The 19,853-nt window shown below is 48.0% G+C and overlaps 1 protein-coding gene across 1 annotated transcript in view; it reads right to left on the bottom strand.

The window, feature by feature from the left end:
- Positions 1-428: 428 nt before the first annotated feature.
- Positions 429-19,853, bottom strand: part of LOC148431300 (histo-blood group ABO system transferase-like) — a 34,310-nt gene continuing 14,885 nt past the window's right edge. Inside the window, exons 4-6 of the mRNA XM_088466106.1 lie at positions 14,836-14,871; positions 12,892-13,026; positions 429-1,188 (exon numbers count right to left, since the gene is read on the bottom strand). Of these exons, the coding sequence (XP_088322232.1) occupies positions 429-1,188; positions 12,892-13,026; positions 14,836-14,871 (931 nt within the window). The remainder of the gene's footprint in view (positions 1,189-12,891; positions 13,027-14,835; positions 14,872-19,853) is intronic.

Raw genomic sequence — 19,853 nt, 5'->3', positions numbered from 1 at the left:
TGACATATCGTTCAGTGTGGGCACTGCACAGTATAATGAACGACTGAACGATATCGTTATCGTGCGGTCCTTCATTGTCGGCAATTGGATATGCGCCTTAACTATGAGGAGACATACTATTGCACCTTTTTTGGTGAGCAATTGTGTTTAATAGCACAATTAATAGAGAACATTCTGTTAACCTGGGAGGCTATACCTCCGGATATCATTCTAGACTGGAACTTGGGTATAACATTCAGGTTGAAAATGTAATCTTGCTTGCTATTGCAGCTCAATCAACTAGAAACATTTTTACTTATATAATTGTTTTGTTACATTTTATATCTATATATATTGTCGCTTTGAAGGTTTGCTGCAATAAATATTGTTTAAGTAAGAGAAGCCTGTCTCTTATTTAAGTCATGCACATTGTTTTAAACATTTACCTATTAATAGCTTCCAACAGTCCAGTTGATATTCTTTGTATTTGAAGCATTGTTTATCTCTCGGTCGTTGATTTCCCGTCTGAATCTAACTTTACTGTAATCTTTCTCTAAAACAAGAAACCTCTTGATTTTCACAACAGCAGGGGAACCATAATAATTGTTCCAGTTGTATTCGGGAGAAAGGATTTTTGTTGGTTTGTTGGATAAAAAATATTTGTTTAAATAGCTCTCATCATGCCAAAGGGCCTCAATGTGATTCTCTTTGTCAATCATCATGGCATTGTGGCAGTAGTTTGTCAATTTGATGACCTCATCTATTATACCCCCGAAATATGCTCCAGTATAATAAAAGTCACCAAAACCAAATGAAATGTTGCCCATGGATTGTGGCCTTCGCTCATAGGTAAACTGCATATTCGATGCCATAAAGAAGCCGGGATGTAAAGCCCCAAAGACGTTACTTAGGATCTCCACCCCAATATAATTGTGGAAGATCATGTCTACGTCCACGCAGACCAAGTAGTCCACCTCATTGATAAAACGCTTAATAGAAAAGTCTCGTATCATCTCCATCCGCCTCATGGTAACATCCTGCCACCTTTTATAGGCAGGTACCTCCAGAATGACCAATTGTCTCCCCTCGGCAAGGGTGAAATTGAAGGTCTCGTTGGCATGATCAGTGAACACGTAATAGTTGACCTTGTGGCCCACCATGAAGAACTTTTCAGCCGTTTCAATAAATGTTTTTAAAAACATTACGTATCTAAAAAATGAATAAAGGCAAATAACAGTGTGTTATAAAACAAAATGCATAATGTGAGGCTTTAGGAAAAAACTGTCTAGTACAGATAGAGAATATGAGGTAAGGGATATCTTTACATGATATGAAAACCAAAAGTAATAGGACAAGGCTAATTTAATGACTAGCAAGATAAAATAACTTCATAGTTGGTGTTATTAGAATTAATTGGTGTGATACAAAAAGTCAGCAATAAAAAGGTCAACACTAACTTGATCAACACCAAAATGTTGACATGGAAAAAGTTTAATATGACAAAAGGAATACAATACAGAAAGTCGACAGGTTCAATAAGTCGACATGGCAATGGTTGACAACACAAATGGTCGAGGCATTTTTTTTTCTTCTAACCCTAATCTTTAACTTAAACCTCCCCTTGGTGCCTAATCCTAACCATCCCTCCTAGTGCATAACCCTAACCATAGGGGTACGTGCCTAACCATAACCATCCTTCCTAGTGCCTAGCTAACCCACCGGTAAGTGATTAACCCTAACAAAAAATGGGTTGACCATTTCTGCGTCGACCATTTTCAGGTCGACCTTTTGTACCTGTCAACCTTCTGTACTGTCAATCTTCTTCGAAGTTGACCTTCTGGTGTTGACCAAATCATTGTCGACCTTTTGTATGGAACCCAAATTATTTACAACCTCTTTGAAAAGGTTATGCTGTGAAGCCTTGTAAAGTATGCCTACATAAAAAATAATACAAACTACAATGTAAAATAAAAATAATTCAAATTCAATTCAGTTGAGCTCGACATCAGGGGCAGCAACAGAAATCTTGGGGCCCGGTACACTCATGTTTTTGGGGCCCCCTATCCCCTCTCAGTAAGTACATGCAAGATGGCATTTGGACCATCCCCTGTGTCTCTCAGCCTTATCCTTGTCTGTGTTGCACCAGCCTTAACCCTCTTCACTCCAGTACCATTTCTGTCTCCAGCCTCATCCCCTGTGTCTCTCCATCTGCAGCCATCCACTCATATCGCCTGTATCTCTCAGCATTATTATCCCCCCAAGCCTTCCTTTATCTTTGTTCCTGAGCACCCATGTTTCTCAGCTCTCATTTCCCCAGCCCACGTGTTTCCACGTGCTTGATTTGTCCCTGCCCTGTGCCCCCCTCCTTTTTATCAGCCCATGTCAGTCACCTGCCTCTTCCCCAGCCCGTGTCTGTCACACACCCACATCTCCCCCAGCCTCTATGTCTTTTACACCCCGCCTCTCCCCAACCCCTGTGTCTTTTACACCCCCATCTCCCCTAGCCCCTGTGTCTTTTACACCCCTCCTCTCCCCCAGCCCCTGTGTCTTTTACACCCCCTCACCCCAGCCCCGTGTCTTTTACATCCCCCTCTCCCCCAGCCCCTGTCTTTTACATCCCCCCTCTCCCCCAGCCCCTGTGTCTTTTACACCCCCTCACCCCAGCCCCTGTGTCTTTTACACCCCCCCTCTACCCCAGCCCCTGACTTTTACATCCCCCCTCTCCCCCAGCCCCTGTCTTTTACATCCCCCTCTCCACTAGCCTCTGTGTCTTTTGCTCCCCCTCTAACCTAGCCCCTGTGTCTCTTACACCCCCTCTCCCACATGACCTGTGTCTTTTACACCCCCTCTACCCCAGCCCCCATGTCTGTCACCACCCCTCCAACTGCAGCTCCTCACCACCTGCAGCCTGCCCTATGATTTTCTAGCCCAGCTTGGCCCCGCACCACACTTACCTGCTGAGCTGCCTGTTTTACTCTTTCCTGGTGACCCAGACTCGGCCTGGCCGGCGGCTCCCCCCTGGTCCAGTGGCGCAACGTAATGACGTCATGCACGCTGCACCGGCTGCTATCCTCCATCCTTGACTCTGCCTGTGCCGACCATGGTGGTTCTAGCTGCAGCAACTGTGCTGGGTCAGGTGCCCTGCTTACTGTTGCCTCTGCCAGCTGCTGTATAAGCAACTTACACAGCAGGTGGCAGAGGCAAGGGGGACACATGACCTGGGCTCCAGTGGCGTAACTAGGGGGGGTCGGGCAGGATGCGTGCCCTGGGTGCCGTGGGACCGGCGGCGCGGGGGGATGCCGCCGGCCACGGTCCGGCCCGCCCTAGTTAGCCACCAGTATAGCGCCGACCGCAATGAGTGCGGTCAGCGCTACACATTTACACAGGACCGGCGCTAGGCTTCCAGCTCCGGTCCTGTGCTGCACACCTGAGCCTGTTCCCTCCCCCTGAGCGCTTGCCCAATAGCGCCAGGAGGCGGGCTCAGGCTGTGCATAACACATGCATCGCCGCCAGCGCTGGCGGCGATGCGTGTGTTAAACAGCAGCCAATGAGAGTCAGATAGACTCTCATTGACTGCTGCAGCACCCACTGCAAGAGCCGGACTTCCGTCCGGCTCCTGCAGTGGGTAATGGGACAGACGTCATGACGTCTGTCCCATTATGCTGAGCGTGCCAGCCCGGGAGGACTGGCGGGCGGCGGCGGCGGGAGCGGCGTCGCGGACTGGAGGAGCAGCAGCAGCGTGGATTCAGGTAAGTATGTTTATATATATATATTTTTAAAAACCTGTCAGCACTACTGGGGGCACAACGGGGGTGGCTACCACTGGGGGGACCTCTACTGGGGTGGGGGCACAACGGGGGGGCTACTACTGGGGGCATCATTATTAGGAGGACCTCTACTGGGGGGGGCCATTACTGGGGGCACCATTATTGGGAGGACCTCTACTGGGGGGGGTTATTACAGGGGGCACTTAATCGGGAGGGGGAACCTCAACTGGGGACCACTACTTGGGGGGGGAGAACTACTACTGGGGGCATTATAAAAGGGGCCTACTACTAGGGGCACTGCACTGGGGGGACCACAACTGGGGGCAATAACAGGAAGAACCACTACAGGGACCACTGGATAGGGGGGGTCACTACTGGGAGCCTGCATCAGGGGGACCACTACTGGGGGCACTGCATGGGAGGGGGGGACTACTGCTAGGGGCACTATATAAGGGGCTTACTGCTAGGGGCACTGCGGGGACCACTACAGGGGGCACTAGATAGGGGGGATCACTACTGGGTGCCTACATAAGGGGGACCACTACTGGGAAACCTGCATGGGGGGGACTACTGCTGGGGGGCACTATATAAAGGGCACTGCATAAGGGGATACCACTACTGGGTGCACTGCATTGTGGGGACTGCTTCTGGGGGCACTGCATAAGGGGGAACACTACATAGGGCACTGCATTTGGGGGGACCACTACTGGGGGCACTGAGTAAGGGGAACTAATTGGGGGCTGTATAAGGGGGACCACTACTGGGGATACTGTATAAGGGGCACTACTATGGGCCTGCATAAGAGAGACCACAACTGCATACTGGGGGTACTGTATAAGGGGTACTACTGGGGTTAAGGTTTATATGGATAGGAATGTTCAGCGTGAAAATAAAGGGGTGTGTCATGTTGACACGCCCCATTTTTAAGTGACCACGTCCATTTTTTTCCGCGCGCGCACATATCGGGGTGGGGGGGGCTCCCTTTTCAAATTTGCCCTGGGCTCCAAATACCCTAGTTACGCCACTGCGGGGCTCCCCAAATTCCTGAGGGGTCAGGGTCCCTCGGTCTCTTGGGGCCCGGTACAGGTGTCCCCTTTGAACCCCCCTGTCGCTGGGCCTATTTCACATATCATGGTGACCTGTCTAATACGTCACATAAACTATACACAACAATTGTGTTAACTGTAAACCATCTCCATTTTCTTATTCTCCCCAAGTAAAATTATTTGCAGACCATTTTTAACCATGTACTTTTGCTACTTTTATTTTTTAAAGTACTTTATTGGCCAAATAGGGATGAATTGCCTTAATAGTTGTTTAGACAAGCGGTTTTACACACCTTGCGCGTGACCTAAGCTAAACAGTCTGAATATCGTGCAGGCATTATCTGCTAATTCCTGGGTTAACTCTCAGTGACAAATGCTAAAAAATCATGCCTGCACCTTCCTCTGCTGCTTCAGCCTGATCCAGTATGTGACAACACATACCAATACTTGTCCGGTATGTTCCGTTACTCGGTTTGTTATGCTGCCAAGACCCCTGGATGCTACGGAGACCAGCGCGAGGATAGAGGTGAGTATCAGATCTTTTTTTCAGGTACACCCATTGGATTGGGCAAGGGGACAGACCAGCTGGCAGTAGGTAAGTATGTGTAAGTGAGGTAGGTATGTAATAAAGCTTTACTATATACAGTGTGTGTTCTGTCTTTTTTTAACTATTTATTTTACAGTGGGGACACGAGTGCCTGCCGCCTGCTGGCAATTGTAGTTCCACAAGTGCAAAAGGGCAGGCATGTTGGCACCTGTAGTTCCACTGTAAAATACAATAGTTTGTAACAATTTAACACATTGTTACCCCCGTACCCACCACTCCAGGGGTGCGGGGAAGAGCTCTGGGCTTCAGCCCAAGTCTGGGGTTTCAGGAGAGGGGGGACCCCTTCTAGGGGTGATCTGGCTTGGGGTGCGAATGCTTTGGCCATGGAGACCTGGTGATAGAGTATCCTTGCTGTGGAATTACACCCCGGTCTGGTGCTGGTTTTAAATATAGGGGGACCCCTATGCAATTTTTCCCTCATATATTTAAAACCAGGACTGGCCCTGCAGCCAGGTGCTGGTTCCTAAATTACGGTGGAACCCTACTCGTTTTGTTCCCCGTAATTTTAGGAACCAGTACTGCTGACCAGTCCAGGGCTGTATATGTCTTTTGGGGGGGGACACTTCGTCATTTTTTTTTAATAAAAACACTTTAAACTAAGGGTCTGATTCAGAGCTGAACGCTCTGACCAAAGCGCTCGCTCTGAATCAGTGCCCTCCTATCTGAAAATGGAGCAGCCTCCTGCCCGCTCGCATAGCTGTGGGTGACCACCCACAGCATATGCGAGCGGTCAAAAAGATGGTCGCGATGGTCAAAGACCATCGCGACCATCGGGCTTGCGACGAGACCCTGCGGTAGGGTCTCGCTGCTGCAAGCCCAGGAGTGATTTTGGCTCTATCAGAGCCAAAATCACTCCCACTGACATCACTAGTGATGTCAGTGGGGCCGGCTTCAGACGGTAGGCGTTCCCATGGGAACGCCTCCATCTGGCAGCCACGCCCCCGGCATGCCCACCAAAGGGGGCGTGCTGTCAATCAACATCAACAGCACGCCCCCTTTGGTGCGAGACCCGGAGCGACGGAGAGCCCGTCGCTATCCGGGTCTCGCGCATATGCACGACGGAGCTCCCTCCATCATGCGCATGCGCAGTGGGGCAACATCGACCCGCTTGCGAGCATCCTTTGCTCACGAGCGGGTCTGAATGACCTCTAAGTACACATGCAGAAACATACACAAATCACACTGATCTGTGTATGTTTCTGCCAAACTCGCAGCTCAGGTGGTGGAGTGTTTGAAACGTAAATTTCTCTACGAGACTGCTACAATCTCACTCGATATTGTAATCTCGATTCTTAGTAAATTTGCGAGTTGTATTTCTTACATGAAAAATACTTCCAAGTTTGCCCGATGGTGAGTTGTTTCGAGTTTGCAATCTTACCCGAGTTTTACTAGTGAGAACTCTCTCCCAAACTCACCCAAGTTTGTCTTTAGTAAATTTGCAAGATGAAAAACATGCCTAAACTCACCCAAGATTGTCATCTCGACCAAACTCGAGTTTTAGTAAATTTACCCCTAATAGTCATGAGCATAGCTGTGGTGTAAATAGCAGCAGCACGTTAAAGAAATTTCTAAAGTGCTTTATTTACACCAGAAACCCACAGGCAAAGCTTAACAGTGAAATGCAAATGATCAAATGTGAGATATACTGTAAGCTAATAATTAAATAGAATACAGCCTTATATTAATATAATAGAACATGCACATGTTGAACATACGGTTGTGTTTTCAGACTGCACATTGTCAAATAGCAACGTTTTCAGTAACTGCAGCTCCAGGATATGGCTGCCAGCCAGGGCCGCAACTAGGGGGGGCTAGAGGTGCACGTGCACCGGGTGCCGGATTGCGGGGGGTGAAAAAGCTGGCTCGCGGTGGCTTGGGGGCTGCAGATTCAGAAAACAGCCATCCAAAAATGGCCGCCGCCAAAGAGGAGACAAATCCTAGAGATCCTTACTGGACCTCTAGTGTATGTCTCCTCCTTGGCGGTGGCCATTTTTGGATGGCCATTTTCAGCAGATTCCATGTGGACTAGCCGTCCGCATGGACTCTGCTGAAGACGGCCATGCAAAAGTGGCCGCTGCCATGGAGGAGTCAGATGCTATAGATCCTACTGGACCTCTAGTGTCTGTTAGCAGAGCGCAATGCACACAGCATTCCCGGAAGTGCCGGGAACGCTGGCGCTGCCGGGAGAAGATGCTGAAAGCTGCATCTTCTCCCGTGAAACATACCTCCCAACATGACCCTCTCCAGGAGGAACACAATGCTCTGGTCCTGGACTTCCCTGGTAATTTATGATTGGTGGTGGCTCCAGGGGTGGGGCTGCAGCACAGTCCAAAATTCAAATAGGGGAGTCACACCAACTGCCAGTGAGTCCCGGCCAGTGATGTTTGGCAGCGTGTGAAATGACAGTTGGTCTGGCTCCCCTTTTTGAATTTTGAACTGCGCTGCAGCCCCACCTCTTACCAGGGAAGTCCAGGACCAGAGCATTGTGTCCCTCCTGGAGAGGGTCATGTTGAGAGGTATGCGTGAAATCCCCTGGCAACAAACATAAACCCCTGTGGCAACGAGCATAAACCCCCCTGGAAATGAACATGAAGCCCCATGGCAAGGAGTATGAAATCCCCTGGCAATGAGCATGAAAACCCCCGGGCAACGAGCATAAACCCCATGGCAATGTGCATGTAACCCCTAGCAATGAGCATAAACCACCTGGCAACAAGCATGTAACCCCTGGCAACGAGCATGGAACCCCTGGTAACCATAAATCCCCTGACAACAAGCATGAAACTCCCTGGCAACGAGCATGTAACCCCATGGCAATGAGCATGTAACTCCTGGCAATGAGCATGTAACCCCTGGCAATGAGCATAAACCCCCTGGCAACAAGCATGAAACCTCTGGCAATGAGCATGGAACCCCTGGTAATGAGCATAAATCCCCTGACAGCAAGAATGAAACCCCCTGGCAACGAGCATGTAACCCCTGGCAACAAGCATAAACCCCCATGGCAACAAGCATGAAACCCCATGGCAACGAGCAGGTAATTTTAAAGTAATTAGAAGCCTTACTGTGGGGCATAAAATGGTGTCAGGCAAATATGTAAGTGGCACTTTGGTAATGGGCATTACAGTGTGTGGCATAATGTGTAATGGACATTTTGATGTGTGGCACTGCCTTATGGAGGAGAAGGACAAAATCCAGGTACGGGAAGGGAGGGGGCGCAAAATTGCTACCTTGCACCCGGTGACAGATATCCTAGCTTCGGCCCTGCTGCCAGCCTCTGGAGCCAAAGACTCTAGGTGCGTACACACACAACGATTTTTTGAACGATTTAACTATAACAACGTCGTTATCGTTCAATCGTTCAAAAAATTGTTCAGTGTAAAACGATAAACGATGAACGATTTTCGTTCATGCGCATTCACGTTTGTCGATTGTAGTTTGCAGTTCAGTCAGACTGGCCAACTGAACAATTTTCAATAGAAGTTGCAACATTTTTCTTTCAACACACAGAAAATCATTTATTATGTAAAGTAAAACCAACTACTTTGTAAAACGATTTTCATTCACTTATTCAAGGGAAAAACTGAAAGAAAATCGTTCAACGAAAAATGTTCATAGTATGCGAAGGCTGGATAAGCATGAGTATAACTAAGAATACTATGTTTTTTGCTGTATGGATGTTGAGGTCAGCCTTGTTGCTGGGCAGATTATAAGGCTGTCTGGTCAGCTGGTTGGTGGAGCCAATGATATTGTTTGAAGGAGTGGTCAGATGATCAGTATATATTGGCTTGTGTGAGCATGGACAGTCTCTTGGTTCCTGGATCTTTGAAACCCACCATCCCACCCGTTACTGTTTATGTTGTGTCATACTAACTTTTTCTTCCCAATTCAGGGGAGGCGCAGCATGGCGGGAGTATGCTGCAGCTCAGTGGCTTTATGTGGCGTAAGATACGTTGTGGGGGCACTTGCCCTCGATGAACCTGGCAAATTTGTCATGGTCCGCACGGGGGGACCCGGGCGCTTTTTGTACGAAAGCGTCTCGGATTGGCCCAGGAGGGAAGTGGGACCCTCGCAGTGTTAGTACGTCTAGAGGGGGGACGTGTCAGTCGTTCCCCGAGTATTTTGAGCAAAGTAAAAGCTAGAACTGAGCCTGCAGCATCTCTTTGCCACCCTGGTTAGGTTAATTAATTATAAATAAAAGCTGTGACCTTTTAGCCAAGCTCTTGTTGTCTGTGTCGTTATTTATTAGTTTAAGTTAAGTAAGCTATACAAGGTTGTTAAGGGTTAGAAGCAATAAACCAATGTATTTCTTATTACTTACATCGTTTTTACTAAAGTGAAAAGTGAAAGTTTTTAGAAGTGAGTTTTAGAAGTGATGTTGCCCATAGCAACCAATCAGATTCTACTTAACATTTAACTAGCACCTTCTAGAAGATAATAGCTAGAATCTGATTGGTTGCTATGGGCAACATCACTTTTAAAACTCACTTCTAAAAACTATCACTTTAGTAAATTTACCCCTTAAGCTGCATACACACACAACGATTTAGTAAATGAACAATTTTAGTAAACGATTTTCATTCATTTTTTCAAGGGAAAAATAGACGAAAATCATTTACTAAAATCATTCATGTACTAAATGCAATGAATGATTTTTTTTGAACTACAAACGATTTTTGCATATTCTCTTACTGAAAATAGTTGAGTTGGTCAGTCTGACTGAACTACAAACTACAAATGAGAACGCGCATGAACGATAATCGTTTATCGTTTTAACTCAGAAAGTGAGCGATTTTTTCAACGATTGAGCGAAAAACGATATCGTTATAGATAATCATTCAAAAAATCGTTGTGTGTGTGTGTATACACCTTTAGAATTAGCAGAAAATCCCAGAAACAATAAGACAGATATAAGCTGATGAAAAGCTGGACATACAAATGTGGAGTCAATGATCTGGCAAGGTCTTATGATGCCTACACACGGTCAGATTTGTTCTCAGATATGAACGATAACGATTGTAAAAATCGTTCAATCATTCATATCGTTGACATGTTGGGCATGCATCGACCAACGATGCCTGTGCCCGCATGTCAGATAACGATATCTGGCATCGACTGTGTTTCAGCGATTTCATTCATTTTAAATAGTGTCAGAAATCATTCATCGTTCATCGTTGATAAAATCGTTCAAATTGTTCATGGTTATCGTTCAAGGAAATCGATGATCTGACAAATCTGACCATGTGTATGCACCATAACATCCTATTAAATAGGCCACTAATTTGCATATATTATATTACACCAGCCGGCAGCAACTGGGAGTGTGGGAGATGCACTGAGCAAATTAAAAAGAGTAACACGCTCTGAGCGCTGGCATCAGCCATTCTGCCACACAAGCAAGCTGATTCGGGGGTGCGAGATGCTGCAACTGCTTTAGCACCATCATGCCGTAGTCTTGTCTGCGACGTTATGCTAACGGTAGTATCAGCCCTTCCCCTGTTATACAAGAGTGCGTTTTAATATGCAAAGACTGAGGCGCCCACTTTGAGTGTCTTTAGATTATGTAACACCGCTTTGTTCATCTTCAGGCGCCACCGCCGGTGGCACCATCGAAACTTGCACCAGCCCTATGGCACATGGAGATTTTTTTCCCTCTGAGTACAGCCTGCAATATGAGTGATTGAGCGTCTTGTATGCTAATACTTTAGCGACACTCCCATAACACTCCCATAAGACGAACCATCTTCGTACGTCAGAAATCGCAACTCCATCTCTGTATGAACACTGGGCCTGATTCAGACCCGCTCGCAAAGCGCTTGAGTCGATGGTGTGCTCTGTGCACGCGCAGCGAGACCGCACTGCACGTGCGCAAGCCCCGAAGTGAGAGAGAAATTCTCTCGCTCCGTGGCTCACTACAAAAGGGGCGGCTGTCGATGTTGATCGACAGCTCGCCCCGTTTCTGTAGGCGTGGCGGGGGGTGGCTTCACAAACGGAGGCATTCCCATGCGAATGCCTGCCGTTTGTGGGCGGCCCCACTGACATCACCAGTGATGTCAGTGGGAGAGCTTCCGGCTCTATTAGAGCCAGAAGCTCTCTGGGGCTTGTGGCAGTCGAGACCCTATCACAAGGGTCTCGTCGCAAGCCCCGATGGTTGTGATGGTCTTGACCATCGCAACCATCATCCTGGCCGCTCGCAATAGCTGTGGGTGGTCACCCACAGCTATGCGAGCAGCCAGGAGGCTGCACAAAAAAAAAACGTCCATCTCTGAATCAGGCCCACAGTCGAGATGCACAGTAAAAACAAACAAACAGGAGCTGGGTGCACTACTGTAAATGCAGGGTCTGCTGACCACGCACGCATAAGCAATGGGTGCAGCGGTTGGATCCTATAGAACTCTCTCCAGGCAAATGCTGCTGAGTATAGCCTATAGGCTACAATTGCTAATGACATTTGGAGATGGCTGTAGCTAGCAGGGCCAGGCTCTGGGATGGACATCGGAAGCCCGCCCTCAAATGATGGCTGGGCTTCCACCATTCAAACTTTTAATTGATGGTAACTAACCATCACATCAAAAGAATTTGATGGTTAAAACTATTTAAATGACTAAAGACAGGGGTGGAGCCTCTGTGAACAGGGCGGAGCCTCGTGGCACCCCCTGTTCACGTCACTGTGGGGGCGTGCCCAGCACTCTCCGAGATGTGACTCTCCGAGACTCTCCCAAGGCTACCCCTATACACTGAAAAGATGCCATGCGCATGGGCACGGCATCTATTCTCCCACTGCTCACCCGTTGCTCTGCTATGCAGAACAGCGGTGTGTGCTGTACCCCTGCAGCCAGCCATTGGATGGGCATTGGAAAGCTGCATCCGATGGCTGGAAACCATCAAATTACCGGTATTTGATGGAAAAAGTACTTCCATCGAATTGGAAACAACGATGGCTGCTAACCAACATTTCCAATGTCCATCCCAGTCTGTCAGAGGGGGTTTTGCGGGCATGAGTGGTGCGGCTTTTGGTGTCAACCGCTTGGAGGGTGACACCCGGTGCGGCCTGCACCCCGCTAGTGACGCCACTGCCTGGAGCCTGGCCTACTTCTCTATTTGCTGTAGATATCATCACTGACATCATAAGGGGGGTATGGGGGGTGTGGGCCGCACCCAGGTGTCACCAGCCGAGGGGTGACACCAAAGTGACAGGAGCTCCTGACACAGTGAGGGAGCTGGCACTTCACACAGGCTTGTCCCCGAGGGCAGCCTGCACCTCCGGCACCTCTGGTGTGACAAAAAATGGGCGTTCAGGGTACGAGGCCACGCCCCCTCCTGCGAGGCCACATCCCCTGATTTGCCACTGCTGCCCGCACCAGGTAAAGAGAGAGGTAGGGACGCCACTGAATATCATCTAAAGAAAAAAGGAAGAGGAAATTGTTGTATAAAATAATTAATATTGTAAGATTTTTTTACTTGTTTACCTGTCAATACCCCTATAACTTACTTTTTAATAGCGAACACAGTTAGACTAACACGGACATTGATCTGATGGAATTGCGCATCCAGTATATCTCTGTTAAATGTTCCATTCCAAACAATAGGTGCAAGCCATGGAGTTACCGTAAGTACATCTGTTCTCCTGAGAAGAAGAATCAATATGTCAGTTCAGATACAGTAGGTTTAATGTACTGTTCATCCTATTTACTGATCTTATTCTGCTTCCTACTTTCTTTACCTGTTATTATTAAGAAAGTAGGAATAACACCAAGATGTCTAATTAGCAATGTAACTGTTGGTGAAGACAAGCATGCGCTATAACTTTACCATGATAAGATGGCTGCTAGAGGTCCTGTTGTCTGGGAGGTTATAGACACACACAGGATTCTGATTCAGCAAGGAACGCAAGTGAGAGAACGCACACACTCGGCCGCTGCGTGTATATGCTAATCAATGCAAACGCACGGCAGCCGCAGCATAAGAACCAGACGCCCAGCACTACACAATGCCGCCCACTTCCCTTTACTCAAAGCCTAAGTAGTCCGCAAGACAGTGGAAACATTGGTAACATCGAGAACCATCGGAACCATACACACAATACAGGTTGACCTGATGTTGTGCAATATTTTGGCCACTTCCTGCGTACATCAAGTCATCTGGCTGTGCATTCTGCCTCACTGCCTTAATTACGCCCCTATAACGGCGCCCCAATGCACAGGCACGTCTGTGTTCGCCCAAGCACCCCCCGTCACCACCCACAAACGGCACTTCCTGTCGATCAATATTAGAAGGGTCTGCGTACACACTGCGTGTAGTCTGCATACCCTTACCCGATCGCACTGGCTAGTTCGCACACGCACAGTGCGATGCATATGCATGCGCAGTGCGAAAACATCGGCTGAGTGCGTGTGTTTGGCTAGCGACGGGCGCTCCGTCGCTAGGGGTCTCGTAGCAGACGGGGCAAGCTGTCGATGTTGAGTGACAGCTCGCCCCGTTTGCTGGGCGTGCCGGGGCGTGCACTGCCAAATGGAGGCATTCCAGTCGGAACGCTTGCCATTTGAGGGTGGTCCCACTGACAATTGATGATGTCAGCGGGGAACTTCCTGCTCAAACAGAGCAGGAAGTTCCCTGGGGCTTATGAGAGCCCAGACCCAACCTGAGGGTCTGGTCGTAAGCCCCGATTGTCGCGATGGTGATGACCATCGCGACCATCACCCTGATCGCAAGCTAAGCTGTGGGTGGTAACCCACAGCTTAGCTTGCGACCTGGAGGCAGCACTTCAAAACAAGAAGTGCCCGCCCTCATTCAGAGAGAGCCACTGTCCCTCTATCCTGTGCCCTCTGGAATGCCAGGTTAGTCTGTAATAAACTGGTCCCCACCCATGAACCCATGGGAGTTCATCTCCAACTCCCTGAATCTCCTAGCCATTACTGAAACCTGTAGTATAAGGAGCACTACTGGGGCACTGTATAAGGGGCACTGTATAACTGGGGGCACTACATAAGGGGTGCTACTACAGGGGGAATTGCATAAGGGGCACTGCTACTGGGAACATTGCATAAGGACACTACTACAGTGGGCATTGCATGAGGGGCATTACTACTAGGGGCATTGCATAAGGGACACTACTACTGAGGGCATAGCATAAGGGGTTTTACTACTGGGGACATTAAGGTGCATATGGAATGGAAAGGATTGTTCCCAGAGTGATGAAAAACGGTGGTGTATCATGTTGACTCCCCCATTTTTCAGTGGTCATGCCCCTTGTGGCATGTGGCCATGCCCACATTTTCAGCTCACGCCCATAGTTAGGGTGGGGAGTTCTGTTTTTTATCTTGCCCTGGGCTTCAAATGTCCTAGTTACCCCACTGGACTGCATCCCATATCCTGTGGTTGTTGAAATTCATAGTTACTGAAAATAACAATGCATATCTGACAATTAAAAACTTACGGTGGTTTGAAGGCGTCAGGCTTGACATAATGCATTCTGAAAAACATTTAAAGGAAAACAGTGTTAGCAGCATTACAGATAGTTCTATTCTCTATTTATTCTGAGACTAAGTTGGGTTTAATAAAAAAAAAATTTATTCCTCCAATATATGCAGCTTCCCACCTTCGTTACAATGTTTCCTCCCATAATCAGAATCTTGTGTCTCACATGTGTACAGAGTCATAAACATTACCGCAGCGGCCTCACTTCCTGCATAGAATGGAATCAATTCTGGCCCACTTGCCATCTCCCCCATATCTCCAAGCTGGTCTGTAAGGTGGCGGCTTTTATAATCTAAGAAAAAACACCAGTGGTGTTGATGCAGCACTGAATGAAAGTCTGTTCCTGGAACATATCTAGCGTGCTAACGCTCTGCGCATGCTACGTAACCAAGTGTAACTACTGCAGTGCAGAGATGTACGCAATTTAGTCGCATCTCCACGTGCGACTCAACTGGCGATTTGGAGCATTGTCACAAAGGCAATGTTTGCTGTGAGCCTGTTGACGGAATTGCTGGACGCCGAGTTGTGCATACATATAATTCTCAGACATATCTTTTGCAACAAGGATAGGGCTGCTGCAAGTGCTCACTGGTAACTGGTATACTATAAAACCAAGGGTACGGAAAAGGGCAGTCTGGCCACAGACGTACAACTCTACATGAGGGTGAATATTCGATTTTAGTTCTGCGCACACACAATGCCCGATCAGTTACCTCCGACTTATTTTCAGTCCGGCATCGTCACCTTTGGGTTGTGTCTCTGCATTATTTCCCCATTTTTTAAATTAATCACATTGATTTGTCTAAAATACACTTAATCAACAAACAGAGATTACTAGGGAAGTGTCACCTTTTGTTATCCACTTTGGACCTCATTCAGAGTCGGTCGAAGCGGCCGCACGGTCGTACGGGAAAAGGGGCCGGATATGCAAATGATTCCCTCGCAATTTGCCCCCTAAGTTCGGATCGGTAGCTGGCCGACCAAGGGGAGGAAGCGGTCAGAATTCTAAAAAATATGCCCCCTTCTCGTACGCATTGCACGTCATCTCCGGGCATATAAGGATTAATCGTGACCATCGGGAACCATCGGAACTGGTCGTAGAGCTTAAGGTTGACCATACCCTCTCTTAAGCTCTACGATCATGTCAGTGTAAAAACCTCCCATGTCACATGTGCCATGACGCTACTTTGTTAATTATGCACTCCCATAAACCGTATGCACTCCCATAAAACGCTGTTCGCATAAGTAGGCACGCCTGTGTTCGGATCTCCACTCCCCTGTTTTCAAGCACCTTCCCCTGTTACCACCCACAAATGCCTCAATCTGTCACTCAAACTACCGACCTGGCTGTGTTCAAGGAGAGAGAAATTTCTGATCGTAGCGGCTAGTTTGCGCATGCGCATTGCGAACTTTACGCGTGCGCAGTATAGAGAACATCGGTGGCGTACAACCGTGCGGCCGCTTCGACCGTCTCTGAATGAGGTCCTTTATGTGGAGTGCAGATTTTGTGTACAAAATGATTCGCCATTTGGAAGAAATCTGGTTCTAGAGATATGACCATTAACAGAAAGAAGTGGCATGCCCCGTCTCCTTGCATGCCGGCAGATCAGCTCCACTGCTCGGCCAGGCTTTCAAACGGCCAGGGCGGCCCATCTGGCCATCGGCCCTTCTGGCATTTGCCAGAAGTGCCAGATGGCCAGTCTGGCCACGCATGTAAGATCCGCAAAACTTCACTTTGTGAATCTTGTTAAATACTATCCCCATAGAAAACTATGGGGACAGCTGCTGAGAGGGCTGGTGGCCGGTTTCTTTATTTATAGATTTAAGGCAATGGCGTATCTATAATGGGTCCAGGGGAGCTAACACTGAATACCCTGCAACCTTGTTCAATAGTCTTGCGTCGGCAGTGTCAGTGCATGGTGGCTAGTTTGCCATGCGATATGCGCAGTACAGTAGAAAGATCACCAAAAACATGGCATGAACACCATGTTTATGGAGACATGCTCTTGAGCAGTAATCTCTGGCTCAGTCTACTTGCCTCCAGTGCTGGCTAGAGAAGAGGGAGCCTGCATGGAGACTGCACACGAGCCTCCCTTGTCTTTACTACCCCTTTTATACCAGAGCAAAAACCTGGGTTATTGCTGGGTCTACCTGGTCTTAGCTCAGTGTAAAAGGGTCCCTGAAAAATAACCCGGGTCACGTGACCCAGCAATCCAACCCAGGTAGCTACCAGGGTTGGACCCAGGATGGACCTGGGTAATGGTGCTGTATAAACGGCGCAACCCGGGTTATCCGACCTGGGTCATGCCTAAAATGAGCTGATTGGTGGTTGTGAAGCAGTCACCTCCCAATTTTTATGACCTCACAAGTTTAGCAGGGCAGACCCAGGTTAAGTGTGAACGGGGCTGACCTGAGAATAACCCAAATCAATGATGCTATGTAAAGGGTGTCTGACCTGGGTTGGAACCATGGATGAGAACCCAGGTTGGACCCAGGTTTTTGGTGGAAAAGAGGTATGATTAATGGCCCTGATTTAAGGATTCTTGATTCTGCTCCTAAATGTAACCCCTGGTTCCGGGGTTAAGTATATGCTAGTGCCTCCACCCAAGCTTTGTTACAATACCGGTATATCACCTCCGTTACTTACAATAGGTTTGCTTGGGTAAACCTATGGTAGCCCTTAAATGTACTCTAGGGTAACTGTTTGATATAGTATAGTATGTTATAGAGTGTATTATGTCATAGTAATAATATACCTGTTTTCTTTCTCCCTCGTAGGTATCACAGTGATCAGCGTCTGGAGATCTCTCAGGTAAGTAATACACTTATAACATCAAATAGACTTTTCTTTGTTTATAAGCACAAATATAGTCACATATATTTCTCAGTTTACAGGTTACTGTACATTCAAGCACACACTTGACAATCAATTTTTCACAATGTTAAGGCGCACATCCACTTACAGTACCAATACCAATATCTATGAGCGATTGTACAATAATGATATTATTATCGTTCAGTCACTCATGAATCATGCATGAATCGGGCACATTAATGTCGGAAACGACCAGCGATGCGCGCTCCCGCTGGTCGTTTCCAACATCAGTCATCGCCCGAACATGCTGGTCAACCTGATGAGAACGTCAGGTTGAGCATGTTAGGGGATGATTGATGAGCCTGCACTGAACGACTGATCATTACGTGTAGGCACAGCACAGACTGTGAAACGACTGCACGATTACAATGTCATAATCGTGCAGTCGTTTCACAGTCTGCTAGTGGATGTGTCTCATTATCTAAATGAAATAACAAATAAATCACAATAACTCCGGGACATGGCTATAGAATAAGCATATTACATCTAGCTCAATTTTGTTCCTTTGCAACAAACTCCCTATCTCTTGTCTTTTTTTGTTGTTCTTTTTTTATTCAAATGTCCTCTATATCTGCAGCTCCCTTAAGGAAGGGAGGCAAAATATTCTGGGTTTAAAAATGCAGATTATAATTATAGAAGATAACTGGCTGTTATTGTTGTTTGATCGATTATTGCTTCTTTTCCTTAACTAGAAAGTTTTTGAGGTTTATATAACAGTTTGGCAGAAAGGCTGACTGGAGGTAAGAGCCAAAGATAATTTTAAGCCTCAATGTTGCTCTGATGTTCAACTTTCCTCTATTATAATTAGATAATACTCTCATCAGACCCCCTTATAATTGGATTAGGGGTTCAATATAATATCTCCTCTCCACCAACTTTTCACTTAAACGATGGTATAGCTGATTACTATTTCAACTAGCTTTCCGGCCACTCCTACTGCTAGTACGTAGTGCGATAGTAGTGGTGCCGTGCAGAGATTATTACTACTCACTGTCCCCTCCAAGGATCGCTGCTATAGGTAGCTTGAATCTCAAGCTCAGCCCCTCTGATTAGCGCCCGTCAACCATTACGTCCTGGCTCCCTACTCGCACAGGCACCTCCTGTGTGCTTTGTAGTGCAGCCGTACAGCACCTCTCATAGGGGGTCATTCAGACCCGGTCGTTAGCGCCGATGCGCTCGGACCGGGTCGATGGCCTCCCACAGAGCATGTGCACGATTGCGCCGGCGCCGTCGTGCGCATGCGTGAGACCCGCTACGACCGACAGCGCCGGTCGTAGCGGGTCTCGATCCAAAGGTGGCAAGCTGTCGATGTTGATTGACAGCTCGCCCCGTTTGGAAGGCGGGCCGGGGGGGTGGCAGCCCAAACGGAGGCGTTCCCATGGGAACGCCTACCATTTGGGGGAGGCCCCACTGACATCACTAGTGATGTCAGTGGAGAGCTTCCGGCTCAGACAGAGCCAGAAGCTCTCCGGGGCTTACGACAAGGGAGACCCTACCCTAGGGTCTCGTCGTAAGCCCCGATGGTCACGATGGTCTCTGACCATCGCGACCATCACCGGAGCGGTCGTTAGAGCTGTGGGTGTTAACCCACAGCCTAACGACCGCAACAGAGGCGGGTGGTCAGGATGCAAGCGGCCGCCCAGTTTCTGAGCGACCGCTTGCATCCTCCGACCGCCTCTGAATGAGGCCCATAGGCTTCGGCTCCCATAGTCTTCCTTCAGAGGTGTCCCTGCAAGACCCAAGACGATACACCGGCACACACCTCAGCCCACACTGGCTCCACCACAGATGACATCCGGTGATAGCTGCTACTAGCACCCTCTCATCTAATGCAGTGCCGGTAAGTCCGTATGGTGGGCACTCGAGGGGGAACTGCAGACTAACTGCTAACCAGCTCCATCTGTCTCGTGGCCCCTAACGGACTTCCCACTCAGGGCTCGAGCTACCTCAGGATTTCACCTCCAGCCATTACAGTAAATTATACAAATGGCTCGTGCCTTCATATGTCACATTATATAAATATATACCCCACAATCAGCCTCTACCCCTATCATGAACATTTACAACAAACAGTAAAGTGATACCTTAGTACCTGAAATTAA

Source organism: Taudactylus pleione, unplaced genomic scaffold (assembly GCF_031769625.1).
Source record: "Taudactylus pleione unplaced genomic scaffold, aTauple2 ptg002457l, whole genome shotgun sequence".
Lineage (NCBI taxonomy): Eukaryota > Metazoa > Chordata > Amphibia > Anura > Myobatrachidae > Taudactylus > Taudactylus pleione.
This window is presented reverse-complemented; position numbering and strand designations above follow the sequence as displayed.